Source organism: Prionailurus viverrinus, chromosome E2 (genome assembly GCF_022837055.1).
Source record: "Prionailurus viverrinus isolate Anna chromosome E2, UM_Priviv_1.0, whole genome shotgun sequence".
In the NCBI taxonomy this organism is placed as follows: Eukaryota; Metazoa; Chordata; class Mammalia; order Carnivora; family Felidae; genus Prionailurus; species Prionailurus viverrinus.
In genome coordinates, this window is record NC_062575.1 from 52,365,833 (window position 1) to 52,385,669 (window position 19,837).

General features: G+C 55.3%; 2 protein-coding genes across 9 annotated transcripts in view; one reads left to right on the plus strand and one right to left on the minus strand.

Moving 5' to 3' along the window:
* Nucleotides 1-6,535, minus strand: part of STRN4 (striatin 4) — a 26,483-nt gene extending 19,948 nt beyond the window's left edge. For 4 of the 5 annotated variants that reach the window (XM_047835211.1, XM_047835209.1, XM_047835210.1 and 1 more), the window contains exon 1: nucleotides 6,239-6,535. In XM_047835211.1, coding sequence (XP_047691167.1) covers nucleotides 6,239-6,520 — 282 coding nt within the window. In that variant the 5' untranslated portion in view covers nucleotides 6,521-6,535. The remainder of the gene's footprint in view (nucleotides 1-6,238) is intronic. The other variant, XM_047835212.1, reaches the window with a different exon arrangement.
* Nucleotides 5,865-16,033, plus strand: FKRP (fukutin related protein). 4 transcript variants are annotated; one of them, XM_047835214.1, is made up of 3 exons: nucleotides 5,865-6,185; nucleotides 7,709-7,835; nucleotides 12,898-16,033. In XM_047835214.1, the coding sequence occupies exon 3, from the start codon at nucleotides 12,937-12,939 to the stop codon at nucleotides 14,422-14,424; it is 1,488 nt and encodes a 495-aa protein (XP_047691170.1). In that variant the 5' UTR covers nucleotides 5,865-6,185; nucleotides 7,709-7,835; nucleotides 12,898-12,936; the 3' UTR covers nucleotides 14,425-16,033. The 4 variants fall into 4 exon arrangements, 3 of the variants coding, with proteins under 3 accessions (XP_047691170.1, XP_047691171.1, XP_047691172.1); XM_047835215.1 differs by having other exon boundaries at nucleotides 6,167-6,185; nucleotides 7,778-7,835; XR_007147323.1 differs by lacking the exon at nucleotides 5,865-6,185 and having other exon boundaries at nucleotides 6,621-7,835; nucleotides 12,898-14,859; nucleotides 14,939-16,033.
* The last annotated feature ends 3,804 nt before the right edge of the window (nucleotides 16,034-19,837 follow it).

Consider the following 19,837-nt stretch of genomic DNA (forward strand, 5'->3'; position numbering starts at 1 on the left):
ACCACGTGCTTGCTGGAGGACTTCAGTGACTCCACCAGAAGCCCCGGGTCTGGCCACAGATCCCTCTTCCAGGCCATGACCATTCTCAAAGCCCTGCTCCACGACTGTTTCAGTAGCCTCTCGGATGCCCGCCCCCCACGGCTCTCCCTCTCCTTGGGGCTCCAAGGGCCATGACCTATCTGCCCTGTGCACTTGGCAGTGCAGCACAGCCCGTGCCCACAAGCCAACTATCGCCTCTGTCGTGCTCCAGGGACCAGGTCTTTCCCTCAGGTTAGCTGAGAACTGAGCAGGTGCTAAGTAATGCCTGGCACTGGCTGAGAACCAGGGAAACAGGCACGCTCATATTCTGCTGGTGGGGTCATAAATCGACGCACCCTTCCTGGAGGGCAATTTGGCCATGTTTATAAAAATGTCAAACGCACACTCCCTTTGTCCTGACAGGTCCACTTCCAGGGATGTAGCTAGCCTACAGCTGTAAGTGCAACATAGGCTTCTTTTTGAGAGAATAAAAAAGCATATATGAGCATTGACATAAAACAAAGGTTTCACGTGTTCACCCGCTGACACCAACACTTACTGAGCTCCAACTAAGTATCAGATACAGCTACAGACAGAGAACAGCACTAAACAAGATGAGACGTGTGTTACAGAGGGGAGGGGACAAATAACAAACAGATCGCCATATGTCACCAGGTACACTATGGGGGGGAAAAAATCCTCCATCCATTGAAGGAATGGGACTCCCCACCCTGCCCTTGTGAACACTGTTTTCGCTCTACGTTTTAAATTAACACAGGGGCGCCTGGGTGGCTCAGTCTATTGAGCATCCAACTCCGGCTCAGGTCATGATCTCACGGTTCATGGGTTTGGGCCCCACATCAGGCTCTGTGTTGACAGCTCAGAGCCCAGAGCCTGCTTCAGAATCTGTGTCTCCCTCTCTCCACCCCTCTCCTGCTCACACTCTGTCTCTCTCAAAAATAAACAAACGTTAAATCAACACACACGTACGTAAATATCTAAGGCTAGACAGGCGGACTCTCGTGTGATCACCATCTTGGAAGTCTGAAATGTCTGTCCTTTGTGTATCTTTTCAGTCACCCAAGTCTACCCTGTCCCGTCTATTTTAGAAGGTGGGGGAGAGAGGTGGAGAAGAAAAGGTCGATCGCCAAACACAAGCTCTGAGTTACCTCCTCACCGTCCTCCCTACCCTCTGTGGCTTCCACAGCGAGTGTTCTGGTTCCCAGGGCCAGTACAGCCTGCTGAGAGCCTCCATTCATTCCAACATCCAGCACCTGTGACAGCCAGGTCCTGCATGAGGCATTCGTCTGAGTGGTTCCTGGCCCCACAGAGCTCTCAGTGCAGCACAGGAGACAGGCAGGAGCATCGACAACCAACACACGATTTGACTACGGCCACGGTGAGGAAGCAAAGGGTGTTATGGGACAAGGGACGCCCAACCCGTTTCTGGAGTCAAGATGCACAGTTCACCCAAGATCCGAAGGCTGTCAGAAGCCAGCCAGGGGAGTAGAGTGGCTGCTGGAAGACGGTAGAGACAAGATCTGTGCCCACAAGCCAACTGTCACCTCTGTCCTGCTCTAGGGACCAGGTCTCTCCCTCAGGTTAGCTGAGAACTGAGCACGTACATGCTAAGTAATGCCTGGACTGGCCAAGAACCGGGGAGACAGGCACACTCGTATTCCGCCGGTGGGGTCATAAATTGAGGCCAGTGTGGCCACATCAGAATGTGCTACAGGGTTCACGAAGAAAGGCAGAGAGGCTTGTAGGCCCGAAAAAGGACCGCAGACCAAACTAGGGTTCGAAGGTTGTCCTAAGAGCACAGGGGAAGCCATGGAAAGGTTTCAAACAAGGGAGAGATGGGATCAGTGCATGTTACAAAGATAATTCCAGCTATACTATGGAGAACTGATGGCCTGGGGGGAGGGGCATGCCCATACAACTGAAGGCCAGTCACAGGAGGCAGTCCCAGAAACGCCAGGGAGAAATGACAGTGGCTCAGACTAGATGGGGGTGCTGGGTTACTGGATCTGAGGTGCTAAGGAGGCAGGACTGATGACACAGGTGACCTCAGTCTGTGGGGGGAGAAAGGGAAGTCAAGAACGTGCCAGACCCTCACACATGCTCAGCCTGGCCCCTGTATCTCCTTGTTACCACCACGTCAAGTCCCCATCTCCCTTCTCCTAATTATGGTGCAAGAACCTGGCTCAGCCCACTCTGCTCCGCTGTCCCTTCCCCAGTTCCTCTGGCAAAGGGAGGAGAGAGAGAACCACAAACATGTGGTTGAAGCCCCGAACCAACTCAACAGAATCCCATGGAAAGGGGAAGTGTCAGGGGCCAGTCCCTCCTACCTCTGAAAATGCCGGCAGCCCGTGCTGTCTGTCTGACCTGAGTGCCGTGGTAGGCTGGCAAGTAAGCCCAGGATCTGGAAGTTTCTCTACCCACCACATCCACCCACTGCCACTCCCTCTGGCCCGACTGTTAGAACACCCCCTCCCCCACCCCAGATCCGTGCCCAAACTCAGCTGCCACCTCTCCTGCGGCTGCTCCCCCTTTCCAGCCAGGCAGCGCGGAAAAGGCTTCCCGGGAGCCTCAGCATCTCAATCCTCCCAGGAGCTGGTGCTGGGCTTCCTGTCCCAGCCCCCAGTCCTGTGTGCTCCCCTTCTGGACCCACCTAGCCCTGTGTCTCCTGCACTCCTCCTTCCCAAGCTGCACGGGCTCCTCGCAGAGAGGACGCCCTCCCCCATGCGTCGGAGCCCCTAGTGAGGCTGGAAGTGGGGAGCGGCCAGTTCCACACCTTCCCTGCTGCCACACTCACCACTACTCCCCCTCGCTGCTCCTAAGTGGGCATCCAGCTGAGAGTCCCCTGAGAGGTTCCTCCTGTCCTCAAGCAGCTCCCCTCCCCAGAGGTGCCATGGGTCGATAAGTGATAGCGTTTGTATGTGATCTCTCATGCTTACTTGACCCTGAGTCGATTTACCCTAAATTCGCAACACACATTATCTACAAAACACAAATATTTGCGACTTCAACTTACGTTTTCATTAAAATATTTTATGCTTTCTCGAAACGATCACTGTGCTTCAAGCAGAGGCACCCCATCAAGTACCCAGCTTGCGTGTGAACGTGTACACGGTTCTCTGCAGCCTCCTGTGCACACCCGCCTCCTCTGTTAGCCTGGAAGTTTCTGAAGGGCAGGAACCGCGCTGCCTGCCTCTCAGAATCCCCCACCTGACAAAGTCCTGCGTATCGTCAGACCACATCCGTGCCACCTCCCTGCTCCAATCCTTGGGTACCTCCTGGCAGGACCACACGAGGGGCTGCCTCGTCTAGCGCACACTGATGCTCAGCAGGTCCTGTGCCAGGAGCAGCTGTAGCTCAGCTATTTGGAGAAAAGGCATTCAGGGCTCCTCGCAAAAGTCTGACACAGCACAGGCCTTAAAGGACCTCACGGGAGAGAGAAGTCACACTTCTGTAAGCAAGCGGTAAGTAGTCCGGGCACAGGTATGCAAAAAAAGGTGCTGCTATTGGGGGTGTGACTGCGGGGTAACCTGGCAGAACCCATCACCGTCTCATAAGCGTATCTATGCTATCATCCCATCCACCTGCCCTGCAAAGACAGTCACCACCACCATTTCTGAAGGAAAAACTGGAAACAGGCTAAAATCTGTCCACAAGGTCATCTAAAGGAGGAATGGTGCAAACATCCAGCCCAATGTAGTTATCAAAAGTAACAAGAGAGCTCTCTGTGCTGATAGGAAAGGAACATCAAGACACAGAGACTGTGAAAAAAGTCACAAAATGATACGTATAATAGACCTTGCATATCACACAGGGCAGAGCTGAACTACTTTTACAGCAATAACAGTTTCAGGGGAGAGCAGGGAAGGGACAAGAGGGGGACTTTCCCCTCTCACTCGTAAGTACACACTCATATACGTGCATATACACACACGCAAACACTCCTGAGATCCGTGCGCTTTTATTAACGGGACGGAACGACCAGCAAACAAAAATACAAAGTAAGTTAACGCCGCAGCCTAGACCTGGGAGAGCCTCACTGGGTCCTGTTCGTGAGTTCCTGCCAAGAGCCACTGAGGGAGGGAATAAACGTAACTCTTCTCTCGTTCATCACAAATACGGGACAGTGGTAGGGTGGGTGCTGTAGGGTGCACCGGCATGCGGTCCCAGAGACCAAAATGCAATCCCAGGTCTGCCTATGACTGTTTGGATGATCCTGAGGAGGCCACTGGGCTTCCCGGGAACAGTTTCCTCATCTGTACTGGACAGCAGAGAGGTATAGAGCATGTGCTTTTAAAAGCCCATAGACCAGCCCTTCTACCCACAGGCTGTGATCCTAGATCAATCACTGACTGTCCTAGAGCCTCCCTTTCCTTTTGGGATTCTTTTCTCAAGTAGCAGGGGGGGGGGGGGGGGAATGCTATTACTTACCCTTGCTGAATGCTGCAAGGATTAAACGATACCATGTCTCTAGCTAAAGTGCTTCATACAGGCCTGGCACCTCCTATGTGCGCACTGAACAGCGGCTGGCATCAGTTTCAGCAACAAGCTGAATGAGGGCAATGACACTGGCCCTGTCTACATAATGGGGTATTGAGAGCTGATGAGAGATGTACGCTGGGGAAGAGCTCCGGAAACTGCGAATCGAACACAAAAGTGAGGGGTGCTTACATAAGGACTCCTCTCCCACCTCAGTGCCGAGCCCCAGCTACCACACAGCTGAGATCCCTCCCTAGGGGTGGGAGAACTGCGGAACGCTCTCTTTATTCTTCCTCTGGACAAAATTCTAATCAGTTATTTGGGTCCCCACATCAACTGGACAGGAAAACAGTGAGCCGGAAGGAGAGAGATGGGCTGCTAGAATTGGTACCAGCTCCTGCTAATTATACCCCAGCCCAGGAACCCTCAGAATCCTTGCTGCCCATCCCCGGATCCCTTCATATCCTCACAACTCTGCCGCCCCAGCTCTGCTCTGCGGAGCGCTCAGCAAGCGGACCCGCACTTCTCAAGGTCACGTAACCCAGGCCAATTCCTCAAGCTCTCCCAAACATCATCCCTGGGCACACTCCTCTCCCAAACTACTCCACAAACCATGGGGTCCTCTCCCGGAAACTTCCACAAACATATCTCCTCCCGGGGTCCTTCTGAGAGGCTTCTTCTATGCTGTCTACCTGCTCTGCAAAATGCTCCCCCTGCCATCTTCCAGGTGCCCCTGGATTCCTCCTCCCTGTCCCCATCCCAGGTCCCCTTATCTCCACGTTGAACGCCAGCGCACTCCAGTCCAGGGTTCTCCACCTGACATCTGCACACACCTCCCGTCTCAAATCCCCCCTCCTCCCGCCCCCTCCCCCACACCCACTCACTCCCAAAACTAGAGTTTCCGCTCCGCAGCCCTTCCATACAGGCTCCTAGGGCAAGTCCTGGCCCTGTCCATGCTTCTGTCCCCGGGGACGCCTCCCTGCACTGTTCAGCCACACAGGCCAGGCCTCCCCAAAGTTCCCTCCTGAAAGGGAAGGGCACACATCTTCCTCCTGGACCCCTCGAGGCTCTCCTCTCATCCCGAGTCCTCATACAGCCGTCTTTTCGTTTCGCCTCCACCGTCCAAACAAGCCGAAACACACCCCGTCCCAGGCTCCCTGACTTCCTCTTCCTACGCAGGCCGGTCCCCGGCTCGTTCCACTCTGGCCCTCGGCGGCTCCCACGTCCCCCCCCCGACCTCCGCTCTCTCCCCTCTAAACCCCATCAGGCTCCACCTCCAACCCTCACCTGGTCGAGGACGGAGGTGGGAACCCCGGGGCACCCTTCCGGCTTCCGCTCACTCCCAACAAGACCCCCCCCCCAACTCCTCCCACCACCCTCCGCTGAGTTCTCCTGGGCTCCCCTCGGGGCCCGAGGCCCCTCTGCCGGGAACCCGTCTGCCGGTCCGCTCGCTCCCACTCCCGCTCGCAGTCGGGTCCGATGCCCTGCGCGCCTCCTCTCGGCCGGCCCCGGTCGGGCTCTCCCGCCCCCTCCCGCCTCGAGCCGCCGGGTGCCTCAGGAGCCCCCTCGGACGGCCCCTCTCTCGGTCTCCGGGCCGGTCGCGGTCCCCTCCCGCCCCCCCGGCCGTCCCGGCGGCCATTGCTCCAAGATGGCGGCGGCGGCGGCGGCGGGTGAGGCCGGGCCGGGCCGGGCGGGGGGTCGGGGGTCCCGGGGCGGCGCTCACCTGCAGCTCGGCGCGCTCGGCCTCCCAGCGGGCCTTCTCCGCTTCGAAGCGCGCCCACTCGTGCTGGATAAAGTGCAGGATCCCGGGCAGGCTCAGGGGCTCGGGCCCCGCTGAAGGCCCCGGGCTGCCTCCGCCGCCGCCTCCCTTACCGGCCGGGCCGGGCCCCGGGGCAGCGGCAGAGGCCGGGGCCGCCCCCGTCGGGCCGGGGCCCGCGCCGGAGCCGAGCGGGCGGCAGGAGGAGGCGGCGGCGGCGACCGCGGCGGCCGCTCGCTCCTCCATCATGGAGGCCCCGGGGCCGGCCCGCGCGCCCGCTGTGCCTCGCGCGCCTGCGCGGCCGAACCCCCCCCCCCCCCCCGCGCGCGCACCGCCCGCGCGCGCGCTTGGCGGGGGCCGGGGGGGCCGGTGATGGGAACGAGGCCCGGCGCGCGCCTCGCCCACCCGGGTCGACCCCGAAAGCGCGCGCGCGCGCGCGGGCGGGAGGGGGCGGGACGGAAGCGCGCACCTCGAGGAAAACTCAAGAGACCTAGGCCCAGCACTAGGGTCGCCCCTAGGAAAAGCGGGACTTTGGGAGGGGCCGTTTCCTGCCCCTTCGCCCCCAAAAAAGATTCTAACCCCCTCCAGACCCAAATGCCACTCTCCTGGACAAACAGTGTCAGAGAGAAAGGGCGACCACCAAGGGTGATTTCTGGCGATGGCCCCATCCTCTCTGATTCCTGGCCGGGGTCGGTAGTCATGGTAACCCTTCCGCGGTCTGGAAGCCTCCCCCTTTGTGGTTATGAAGTCCCAAACCTGCCCTGTCACTGGACTTGGGGAAGGTTGCTAAGGTAACCTAAGCCCCTGGTGGTCCTTCTGCCCCCACCCTCATTCGGTTACTATGGCAACCTCACCTAGCACTCAGGTAGCAAGGACCCCAGCCCCAAGGACACTGACTGCTGAGAGAACACCTCTTTCCCAGCCCCTCCCCCTAGCCGCCCAGCTGGCATTACCATGGTAACGGGATCCCCCCCTCTTTCTCGTCGTGGGAGGCCTGTGGCCCAAACCAACCAGGTGTTTTTATTTAGAGGAGAAGATGCTCTGCGGAGGACTAGTTGCTATGGTTACAGGGCCTGGCCCAGGAGGTGGAGACGGGCAAGGTCAAGCCCTGGTTACTATGGTAACAAGAGCAGCCCGACCTCCCCCCCTCTCCCCCCCCCCCTTCCAGGGACCCTAGGAACCAGGCCCACCAAGGCAGGGGATGTTTTAGGATTGTGTCTCAGGATGGAGTGTGTCTAGGGAAGGCGTTGTCATGGTAACAGCTCTGGTCACTTCTAGCCCCACCTCTCTGGACACATTCATAAGAAAGGGATGGTTATAGGTCGCTGTGGCAACTGACACCCTTCCCACCCACTCCTGAGACACTCCAGGTGGTGCCTGAGCTTATGGAACTTCAAGAAAAAGGATTCTCTGACCTTCTCGCTGCCACTTCTGTAGGTAAGATGGAGCCGTACTCTCTTGTGCAAAATTGGCTGATTTGGGGTTTTCTGGTCCTCGTTCCCTCAGCAGTGCATGTGAGCTGGTCTGGAACCGCCCACCGGGAGCTCCCACAGCAGCCTAGGAGGTAAGAAGTCCCACAGTGTCACCAGCACTCGGGTGGAAATCGCCCTTCTCCCCAAAGCCGTTCCTACACATCGCTCATTTTCTTCACCTGCCACATTCGCACCCCGCAGATGCAGCAGCTAAGACTCAGTCCAGATCAGAGCTCAGGCCGGGTGAACCTAGGCCGGAAGGGAATCTGGATCCACTGACCCTTGTTTGATGGGACATGGAGAGACACAAAGTCTCCTCTGAACTGTCCTCTCCTTCCCTGACCCCCTTTCCTCTGCCACACCCCCTGCTGGTCTCCTGACCTATCTATAAGTTGTGAGTGTGGTTTTTGTCTGCTTACCTCTGGAGGGCCTGCCCAATGACTGCCTCCGTCTTTCCGAGTCCCCAGAAGAGTTAATGGGTTGAAGTATGGAATATGCCATATTCAGCTTTGAAAGCACCTGCAGAATGTTCGCTGAGGGTGGACAGAGAGCTGGGCTGTCTTGAGTGGACCCAAGAGGGATAGCAGAGTTTATTGGTTGAAAACAATAAACTGGACAAAGACCCTGGACAAAACTCGCCAGGTTTGGGAGTCACATCTGGGTCCACCATCTCCCAGCTGTGTGACCTTGAACGAGTGACTTCACTTCTCTGTGCTGCAGTTTTCCTCATCTCTAAATGTGATCAGAACTTGAAGAGCAAACAAGTTCCTATGTGTAAAGTGCTTAGAAAGGGGTCTGGCGTATCACGACTGGCTAGAATCGTTGATAGCATCATCCTGATGGGATTCAGAGAGAGAACATTCGCACCTTCAAAATCATCATGTCATCCACTTTGCCTCGATAAAGGAGATTTGAGCCCTCATAGTTGGGGAAGCCAAGAGCAACCTAGTCAGGGGGCTGGATGATTCCTTTCTCTTTATTCTCTGGTGGCTTCACTTGCTCGTCTGTCATACTCACTGGTCTCTGAGGACCCCATTTCTGTCCTCTGTCCGGCTGGGCACCTTGGGGCCTAGAGTCAGCCAGACAGAGCATTCCAATAGCCAGGGCCTGAGAAGTAGAGACCTGAGTTCTCCATGGTTTCTATCTCTGAGCCCCACGTTCCCCATCTGAACACCTAGACTCAGTCACTGGTGCCACACAAATTTATTAAGTACCTGCTATGTGTCAGGCACGGAGCTGTGCCCTGAGTATACATCAGGGAACAAAATAATAAGTGAAATCTACGTGATAACAATGAGGGGAGAAAACGCAGGGATGGGTGGGGCGCACGAAATATGTGGGTGACAGGGAGATGCATTTTGAGAAAGAAAAGGCAAAGAGAGGGCTCACTGGACAGGTGACATTTGAGGAGAGGCCTGAAGGCCAGGAGGGAGGAGCCATGTGGAGACCTGGGGATGAGTTTCCGGGCAGAAGGAGCAGCTGGTCTTTGGCCGTGGTGTCCCGGATGTATTTGAACGCTGGCGTTCGGCGGGCAGCGCGGCTGGAGCTAAGAGTGGGAGGGGGTGGAGGATCAGACAGAGCCCAGGGGGCCCCGGTAAAGACTCGGCTTTTCCCTTGAGTGAGTTGTGGGCCACAGAAGGGTCTGAGCAGACGCAGGACGGGATCTAATTTGAGTTTTAACAGGATGCCTCTGGGCACTGAGTGGGGAACAGACTGTTGGGAGATGCGGGCAGAGCAGGATGATGGTCTCTTTTTAGAATCTTCAAAAGGTTCCGAAACTATCCGTGGTCTCTCCTGTGCTTCTATGTACATACGCTCTAAGCGTCTAAGATTTTTAAGACCCCGAAGATTCTGTGGTTCCAAAGTCCCCCCCCCTCCCAGTAATGTGAGGTCAGGGTTGCTGTCTTTGTGTGCCATGTGTCCACTGCTGTGTCCCCAGTGCCTCAAACAGTGCCTGGCACGTTGTAGGAGTTCCACAAACAGAGGGAAGGACTGAAGGAAGGAAGAATCAATCTAAGATCCAGAAGGCAATTCCAAGGCTCTAAAACTTAAGTTGTTAGGGCGCCTCGGTGGCTCAGTCAATTAAGTGTCCGACTTCGGCTCAGGTCACGATCTCAGAGTTTGTGAGTTCAAGCCCCGCATCAGGTTCTCTGCCATCAGTGCAGAGCACACTTCAGATCCCCCCCCCCTCTCTATCAAAAAATAAACATAAAAATAAAAGTTGCTCTTAAAGTGCAACTTGGGTTCTTAAGTGTCAGCCGAGGCGAGTCAGAGAAGGGGAAACAGGCCTGGGATGGGTGAAGAGAGATAGGAGCCTATTCCTGGTAGGAGATAGAGAGGGAAGAGGCAGGAAGACTCAGGCCACATAGTGCAGAGTTTGGCTTCAGGAACTTGAGGCATGGGGGGCCCAGGGAGGACTTCTGACCCAGCCTGGGGTTCGGGGAGGGCTTCCTGGGGGAGGAGCCATCAGAGCTGAGGCCTAAAGCATAAGTAGGCGTTCTCCAGGAGAAAAGAGGCATGGGGAGGAGGGGTGTTTGGGAGGAGAAGCAGAAGGAACAGAATGTCCAAAGCCTGAGAAATAAGATCGGTTTGAGGCGAAGTCCAAGGTGGCTTAGGCACAGAGTCTGACACATGGCAGGAGACGGGGCTGGACCCGGTGGGCCAGCAAGGGACAGGTCACCCAAGGGCTCGCGGGATGTTGTAAGAAACTTAAACTTTCTCCTCGGGTTACCGAAGAGCCATGGCAGGTTCGGACCAGGGAGGGAGAGGTCAGGTTTGTGCTTTATGAAAACCTCTCTGGCTGCCACCAGGAGGGGATTTAGTCAGGAGACCAGGGAGGGGTGCCTGGGTGGCTCAGTCAGTTGAGCTCAGGTCATGATCTCGCATTTGAGGGTTCAAGCCCCACATCAGGCTCTCTGCTGTCAGTACAGAGCCCGCTTCAGATCCTCAGTCTCCCTCTCTCTGCCCTTCCTCCGCCTCACACATGCTCGCTCCCTCTCAAAAATAAATAAAAACATTAAAAAAAAAAAAAAAGGGGAGACCGGGGAGGCTGAGGGGGGATCTGGGTGGACCCGGGCCCAAGGGGGAGCTTTGGTCAGAAGTATTTAGGTGGGCGGGAAGATTAGCTGGATCTCTGATGTCACCCTTCCCGGGAGGAGTAGAAACCCATGGAAATCCCTCATGGAAAAACATTCTGAGTATCTACTCCTGTGCCGGTGACCAGCCAGAACGTCAAAGTTGTGCGGGGCACAGGGAGACAGCGCCACCTGGAGGTTGCTTAGGAGTGCGGCCAATGAATGAAGAGTGGGCGTCCCCTACCTCCCCAGCCTCTTTTGGGCTGTCCCACTCCCCTTAAAAAAAAAAAAATTCTAGGGGGACCTGGGTGACTCCGTCTGTTAAGTGGCTGACTCTTGATTTCGGCTCAGGTCGTGATCTCATGGTTCGTGAGTTCAAGCCCCCTGTCAGGCTCTGTGCTGACAGCAAGAGCCTGCTTGGGATTGTCTGTCTCTGTCCCTTCCCTGCTCATGCTCTCTCAACAAACAAACATTGAAAAAAATTTTAGTTGTGGGGGCGCCTGGGTGGCTCAGTCGGTGAAGCATCCGACTTCGGCTCAGGTCACAATCTCACCGTTCCTGAGTTGGAACCCCACGGTGGGCTCTGTGCGGACAGCTCAGAGCCCGGAGCCTGATTCAGATTCTATGTCTCCCTCTCTCTCTGCCCCTCCCCTGTTCGCGCTCTCTCTCAAAAGTAAACATTAAAAAAATTTTTTTTGAGTTGTAATAAAATACACAAAGCAAAATTTATCATCTAAACAAATTTTTTACATTTATTTATTTTTGAGAGACAGAGCATGAGCATGAGCAAGGGAGGGGCAGAGAAAGAGGGAGACACAGAATCCGAAGCAGGCTCCGGGCTCTGAGCTGTCAGCACAGAGCTCGACACCTGAGCCGAAGTCGGACGCTTAACCAACTGAGCCACCCGGGCACCCCTCATCTAAACAATTCTTAAGCGCATAGTTCAATAGTGTTGTATATATTCGACATTATTGTGCAGTTTCCAGAACTTTCTCAATCTTGCAAAACTGGAAATCTATACCCATTGAACAACTCCATTTCACCCTCCTCACAGCCCCTGGCAACCACCTTTCTACTTTCTGGCTCTAGGAATTTGTTTGTTTGTTAAGTTTATTTATTTTGAGAGCGAGCGAGCACGGAGGAGGGGCAGAGAGAGAAGAGACAGAACCCCAAGCAGGCTCTGTGCTGACAGCACAGAGCCGGAGGTGGGGCTCGAGCCCATGAATCGTGAGATCATGACCTGAGCCAAAATCAAGAGTCTGATGCTTAATGGACTGAGCCAGGCAGGCGCCCCTATGTTTCTAGGAGTGTGATCCAGTCCGTGGTGGTTGTTTAATTTAATGAGTAGGGAGTATTAAAAATCGGGATAATTCTGATTTAAGAAAACATTTCTAGCTTTTCTTGCAAAACCAAACCAATCTGGCCGACCATCAGATGACCAGATGGCACAGAAGTTGAGGAAGTGAGAAGGGGACTGTGTGGGAGGGGCTCGGTGCCCGTGCTGCAGCCTCCCCCTGCAGCCCGGACAGGGTGTGAGAGGGACAGGAGAGAGAGATCAGGAAGGGCTCCCTGGAGGAGGGAACGGTGGAGCAGAAGGTGCAGCCTGGGCTCGGGGGATGGAGTTGGGCATTTCTAATCGAACCCAAAACAGAATGAGAAGTCGACAAAGAAAAGGATAAGGAATAGGTGGGATTGAACAAGGAGAAGGGAAGGTGAATCACTTGATAAAAACTTGCTACGCACCAGGTCCTGTGCTGGGTGGAACGTGGGACCCAGCAGTGATCGAGACCAGCTCAGGGCCGGCCCTCATGGGTCTCACAATCCAGTGGGAGGATGCAGACCTGCCCCCACGCAGTAATGACGTAGAGTGGTGGACTAGGGTCGGAGAACCCAAGGAGCTGAAGGAGCCCAGAGCGGGGTGGATGGGAAGTCAGAGAGGGCTTCCTGGAGGAGGGCAAGTCAGAGCTGACACTACATAGAGAAAGGGCTGGGAGGGAAGGGCAATGCTGAGGATTAAGGAGGTCTGGTAGGAGGTTTCTGACAACCAGCTCCAGCCTCCCCTTTCATTCTTCCTCCCCAGGATGCCCTGGAGGCCCAGCTAGGGCCCGACTTTGGCCCCATGCGGCTCACCCGCTGCCAGGCTGTCCTGGCAGCCGCCATCACGCTCAACCTCCTGGTCCTCTTCTATGTCTCGTGGCTACAGCACCAGCCCAGGAACTCCCCGGCCCGGGGTCCCCGCCGTGGAGCTGCCGCCGGCCCCCGCGTCACCGTCCTGGTGCGCGAGTTCGAGGCCTTCGACAACGCGGTGCCAGAGCTGGTGGACTCCTTCCTGCAACAGGACGCAGCCCAGCCGGTGGTGGTGGCCGCCGACACGCTCCCCTACCCACCCCTGGCCCTGCCCCGGGTTCCCAACGTTCGTCTGGCGCTACTCCAGCCCGCCCTGGACCGGCCCGCCGCCGCCTCGCGCCCCGAGACCTATGTAGCCACCGAATTCGTGGCCCTGGTGCCCGACGGGGCTAGGGCCGAGGTACCGGGCCAGCTGGAGCACATGGTGGAGGTGCTCCGGGCCGGAGGTGCACGCCTGGTGGCCGCCCCGGTCGCCTCCGCCAACCCCGCCCGCTGCCTGGCCCTGAACGTCAGCCTGCGCGAGTGGACCGCCCGCTACGGCCCCGCCCCGTCCGCGCCCCGCTGCGACGCCCTGGACGGGGACGCCGTGGTGCTCCTGCGCGCCCGCGACCTCTTCAACCTGTCGGCGCCCCTGGCCCGGCCGGTGGGCACCGGCCTCTTCCTGCAGACGGCCCTCCGCGGCTGGGCCGTGCGGCTGCTGGACCTGCCGTTCGGCGCGGCGCGCCTGCCCCCGCTGGCCACGGCCCACGCGCGCTGGAAGGCGGAGCGCGAGGGGCGCGCGCGGCGGGCGGCGCTGCTGCGCGCGCTGGGCATCCGCCTGGTGAGCGGGGAGGGCGGGCGGCTCGAGTGGTTCGGCTGCAGCAAGGAGACGCCGCGCTGCTTCGGGACGGTGGTGGGCGACACGCCGGCCTACCTGTACGAGCAGCGCTGGACGCCGCCGTGCTGCCTGCGCGCGCTGCGCGAGACCGCCCGCTACGTGGTGGGCGTGCTGGAGGCGGCGGGCGTGCGCTACTGGCTGGAGGGCGGCTCGCTGCTGGGGGCCGCCCGCCACGGGGACATCATCCCGTGGGACTACGACGTGGACCTGGGCATCTACCTGGAGGACGTGGGCAACTGCGAGCAGCTGCGCGGCGCCGAGGCGGGCTCGGTGGTGGACGAGCGCGGCTTCGTGTGGGAGAAGGCCGTAGAGGGCGACTTCTTCCGCGTGCAGTACAGCGAGAGCAACCATCTGCACGTGGACCTGTGGCCTTTCTACCCCCGCAACGGGGTCATGACCAAGGACACGTGGCTGGACCACCGGCAGGATGTCGAGTTCCCCGAACACTTCCTGCAGCCTCTCGTGCCCCTGCCCTTCGCTGGCTTCGTGGCGCAGGCGCCTAACAACTACCGTCGCTTCCTGGAGCTCAAGTTCGGCCCCGGGGTCATCGAGAACCCCGAGTACCCCAACCCGTCACTCCTGAGTTTGGCGGGAAGCGGCTGAGGCTCCAGCGGCCGCTCCTGGGGTCGGGAGAAGAACGCTCATGCGCGGGGAGCTGGCCTTCGCTTCGGCGCCGCTGGCGTTTGGTGGGCGGGCCGGGGATGCCCAGCTGCCCTGCAAGGCCCAGCACAGGCCCGGACGTCGAAGACCTACGCTGCCCAAGATTTCCGAGAGCGTGGGCTTTATTCAGAGCACGGACACTTTTTGTAAAGAGGAAAGCGTGTGGGTTCTGGGCTGGACTGCCGCGACCAAAACCCCAGCTCTACCACTTGCGACTTAGGTGGGCCTGGGCGACTGTCCCAGCTTCTCTGTGCCTCAGTTTCTTCCGGGATTCAATGAGCGCCCTCTGTCCAGCTCACAGTCCGTGGGGCACTTGGTTGCTGGGGCTGCTTCCGCCAGCAGGGGGCGCCGTTGTCCTGCTGTGGGGCCAAGGCGCCGGTAAGCCTGTCCCCTCCGTTGTTCTGTTGCTTTCCTGACTCTTGAGTCTCAGGCCTCTCTAATCCCCTGTGTCTTGCAGGACCGGATAACTATCGCCCTTCGAGAGCCCCGGGAGGTGCTTGCTGCCCTTGACCTCCTCTTCCGGAGGAGGGAACAGGCTCAGAGCCCTGAGCTGCAGCTATGGTTAAGAACCGGGTCCTGGATGCCGGCCCCACTCCATGTTAACGGTGTTACCTCATTATTTCAGCTCTCTGCACCTGTTAGCCCACTGCAAGGCCGGATAAACAGTCGTCATAACTCACGTTACTCAGCACATACCGTGTGCCAGGCATCCTTCTCAGTATTTCACACAGATTCACTGATTTATGTCTCACCCCCAGGTCCTGAGGTGAGAGCTGCTATTATTTCCATTTTACAGGGGAGCAAACTGAGGCTAGAATGGTAAAGCCATTTGCCCAAGGTCAGACAGCTTGGGAAGTGACCGAGCAGGGACTTGAACCCAGGCAGTCAGTCTGGAGCCCACACAGAAGTTGGACACTATGCCCCTCTCGGTGGTACCGCTCTGCGTCTCCGAAACTCTGCTTTGCACCTAAGAAATGGAGGTGACTGGGTGCTGGGTGGCACTTGAGTGGTAAAGGGGTCAGGAATCAAGGCTGGGGTTGGCTCCTGGCTTGGCCACTTATTTTCCTGGTCATCTTAGGCAAGTCACGGCCTCCCTGAACCTATAGGTCGGGTGTGGGGGATCGGTGTCATTGCAGACACATGAAGCCCTTGGAGGAGGAGACCTCACAGGCCAGCAAGAGGGAAGACGCATGCAAATTTGTCCCAGTCTCCTGAGACTCAGATGTCCAAAGCCTGACTTCTTAGAACACAGCCTCTGTTTTTAGCCACTGAACCCGCAAATGGCCCCGAGACTGTTGGGTTTCCGTGGAGCGTTTGAGAAACATACGGGGATGATTTGGGGTGATCACGGGGTGCTCTTGGCTCTCCAGAGCCACGGCCCAGGGATGGAGACGTCCCATAATATGCAGGGCGTCTCCACCTAATAAAACATCGTCCCTCGTCACGTGCGGTTTTGAAATGCCCCACAGGGCATTCGTGAAGGATGTGTGATGTCCAAAACCTTTTGTAACAGGTACAGTAATATAAATTAATATATCAGTTAATATATGCATCCGTCTATTTAAATATTTCTTTTTGATTCTCTAAAGAATGGAAACGATCCCTCTCTGTATACATATTTCTTTAAATTGTTTGCCAGGAACATAAGCTGAAGCTCACATCGTTCTTAATCGTTGCAATGATTTTGTTTTATTTAGACACTTATTTAGAAATTGTTGGTGTGATTTCTTGACACAGCTATATATACATATATATATTCGTATATATTTATGAATATATATATCGCTTATTTATTTATTTATTATATAAAATATATATAAAGTAACCCTGCCTTAGCTGTGATTTGATAAGGGAACCACATCCAAGTGCTTCTGGCAACTTCCCACTGAGCTCAGTTTCATCAGGTGACTTGGGGTCTCAATAGATCATTTCTCTTGGCATTATCCACGGCGTTTTGGTGTTTTCTCCTCTCCTCACTGTTCTTGAACTATCAGCAATTACACTAAAATCTTTTGTAGCCTCTCTAATACTGTGTGACAGCTTTGTGCATTCGCTGTCTTTGTTATCGATTAAGTAATAATATGGCAGAAAACCTGCTGCAGCAATTAACTTGAATTAATGAGTTTATATGAGGATGTGTATTACTGAGTTTAGTGCTTTCTCTTGTAGCTAGAACAGAGATGTTTCGGTATTGTAAAAACCAGCACATTCATACCAATGTCTACTAACCAAATTTTAGCCTCACTCAGAAAACCCTGGTTAAGAATCGTCGGAGCCCAGGGTGGTCCGGCTGGCTCAGGCAGAAGAGCATGTGACTCTTGATCTCTGGATCGTGAGTTCAAGCCCCACCTCGGGTGCAGGGATTACTTAAATAAATAAAAAGTAAATAAAGTTTAGAAATCGAAAGGGGCGGCTGGGTGGCTCAGTCGGTTAAGCATCCAACTTAGGCTCAGGTCATGATCTCGTGGTCTGTGAGTTCGAGCCCCGCGTCGGGCTCTGTGCTGACAGCTCAGAGCCTGGAGACTGCTTCAGACTCTGTGTCTCCCTCTCTCTCTGCCCGTACCCCACTCCCACTCTTGTCTCTCTCTCTCTCTCAAAAATAAACATTAAAATTTAATTAAAAAAATTATCTGAGCCCAGAACCGAACTCTCTATTCATGCAAACACAAAGTCCTTTTTGTAAGGTTTTAATACGTCCTAAATGAGGCAAGTTTGTATGGTGTTTTGTTCAAAATCCGGCCAAGGATTGTCAACAATTTCTGAAAATCATGTTCTGCATGGCTCTTGATAATCAAACACCAATAGCGTGTGTTTCCAGCCGGCGGGAGCTGCCTACATTACCCATGTAAATATCTAGCTACCTCCTTGGGTTCTCGGTTCTGCCCCACAGATTTTCGTATTAAAATTCCTGTTATAAATTATCGTTTTATTTCTTTTTTGTTACATTTACGACAATAGAGAGATGGGGGGGTGTGTGGGGTTTTTTTTAAGTTTATTTTGAGAATGCAAGCACAAGTGGGGGGTGGGGGCAGAGAGGGAGAGAGAGAATCCCGAGCAGACTCTGTGTTGACCAAGGTGGGGCTCGAACCCATGACCTGTGAGATCAGGACCTGAGCCGAAAATCAAGAGTCAGATGCTTAACCGACTGAGCCACCCAGGCGCCCCTAAGAGATTGTTTTTAAAATCATGTGCAGGGGGCGCCTGGCGGGCTCCATCAAAAGAGCATGTGACTCTTGCTCTCAGGGTCATGAGATTGAGCCCCACACTGGGTATAGAGGTAACTAAAGTAAACTTAAATAAAGTCATGCGCAGATGAGTTACATTATCTATTTCATTTCATTCCATTTCAGCAGAGCCAAGAGGGTTTTCCCAGAGCCGATAGTCAAGCCATCACATGCGCTGGTGTGGCCCTCAGGGTGGTTCAAACATGAAAATATCAGATTATAGAGTCAACCTGTTGCTAAACGACCACTGCCATGAGCCCCCCCCCCGCCCCCCCCCCCCCGTATTATCACTCCCCCGGCTGGACGTGGGGACTCCCTGGATCTCCCTGACCCCGGCAATCAAGGGGTTAACACTGGGCATAGATGGAGGGAATGGGGCCCCCTGTCTTAAATGCTGTTGGATGGTCCACTCCCTTTAGGAGCAGCAAATATTTGTGTACCCTTCGTGGGCATTGCAAAATATTTGCTATGGAAAGTGGAGGGCAGGCAAAGAGCCATGTACAAATGCACCTTTATATACATTAGCCCCAAGCTGGAAACCACCCAGTGTCCATTTCGGGTGAATGGATAAACAAACGTGAAGGGTGGAGAGCAGAATACTCTTCGGTGGTTAAACACAAAAAGGAATAAACCGGTCTGTGCAAAAACATGCCTAAAATCTCGAAGGCACGATACAAAGTAAGAGAAGCGGTGGCAAAAGGCAACATACTATATAATTCCACCAATGCGAAACTCTAGAAGAGACAAACTAATCCTTAGGGACCCAAAGCAGATCAGTGGTTGTCCGGGCGGAGGGGGATAGACTGCAACGGAGCAGCAGGAAATCTGGGGGCGGTGGAAGTAAACGTATGCATCTTGTCAAAACTCATCCAATTACTTACTTTATTCTTTAAATTCTCTAACGTTTATTCGTTTTTGAGAGAGAGCGAGTGGGGGAGGGGCAGAGAGAGAGACACAGAAGCTGAAGCAGGCTCCAGGCTCAGAGCTGTCAGCACAGAGCCCCGACGCGGGGCTCGAACTCGCAGACTGCGAGATCATGACCTGGGCTGGGGTCAAGTCGGCCGCCCAAACGACTGAGCCACCCAGGCGCCCCCCCCCCCATCCAATTACCTACTTTAGCAGATGCACTTTATGGGATGCAAGTTATACCTTAATAAGGTTGACCCCTCCCCCCTACAAAAGTCCAACCGCCCTAGAAACGTTGTCGCTAGGAGAGACAAAGCTGTCATCACCCTGTGTCTGCCAGTCCCCCACCCCCATCCTGTGACTATGAGCCTAGGATGCAGGTCCAAGCCTAGTGCAGGGCTGGCCTGAGCACTTCCTCCCAAGCCAGGCTTCTTCAAAGGAGCAAGAAGGGTGTCCCCAAAAACAGGAGTGGATCTGGCAATGGAGGAAGGGAGCGGGAGGTGGGAGCCAGGCCCCGGAAGGTGGCCTCACGTGCGCTTTGCCTTCTGCTCTTATGTAAACTTCACTAGTGGCCTTTGGGTGAGGCACACACATAACAGAGCCATTGTCACCAGAGGGTGAGACTCCCTAGTGCTTACACAAGGTCACACAGCTGGCAGGTAGCAAAAAGCAGGATCTGAGCTAGCCTAACAGCCTCTTCTAGCCAGGCGGCTCTGTAGCTGGAGCCCAATTCATTCATTCTGCAAATGTTATATTGAGTACCTACTACGTGCCAGTCCCCACGCTGTGCCGAGCATACAGTGGTGAACAGGACTAAGGTGGTGGGCACGTTGTAGTGGGAAACAGGTCTGGAGCACCTGTCCACACTGAGGAGGCCTGAAATGGTTCCTGACCCAGATCAGCAAAGTAGTGGCACGTGCCCAGCAAATCTTAAAAAATGGAATAGAAAGAGGTGCCTGGGTGGTTCCGTTGGTTAAGCGTCCGACTTCCGCTCGGGTCATGATCTCATGGTTCGTGAGTTCGAGCCCCGCATCTGGCTGGCTGCTGTCAGCATGGAGCCCGCTTCGGATCCTCTGTCCCCCCCTCCCTCTCTATGCTCCTCCCCCACTCACACTCTCTCAAGAATAATAAAAAAAAAAATGGAATAGAGGAAAAGGGAAATACTATTCTGTTGGGCTTGTCTGGGTTACGTATTCCTCGTATATACACATATTCTATATACAGTA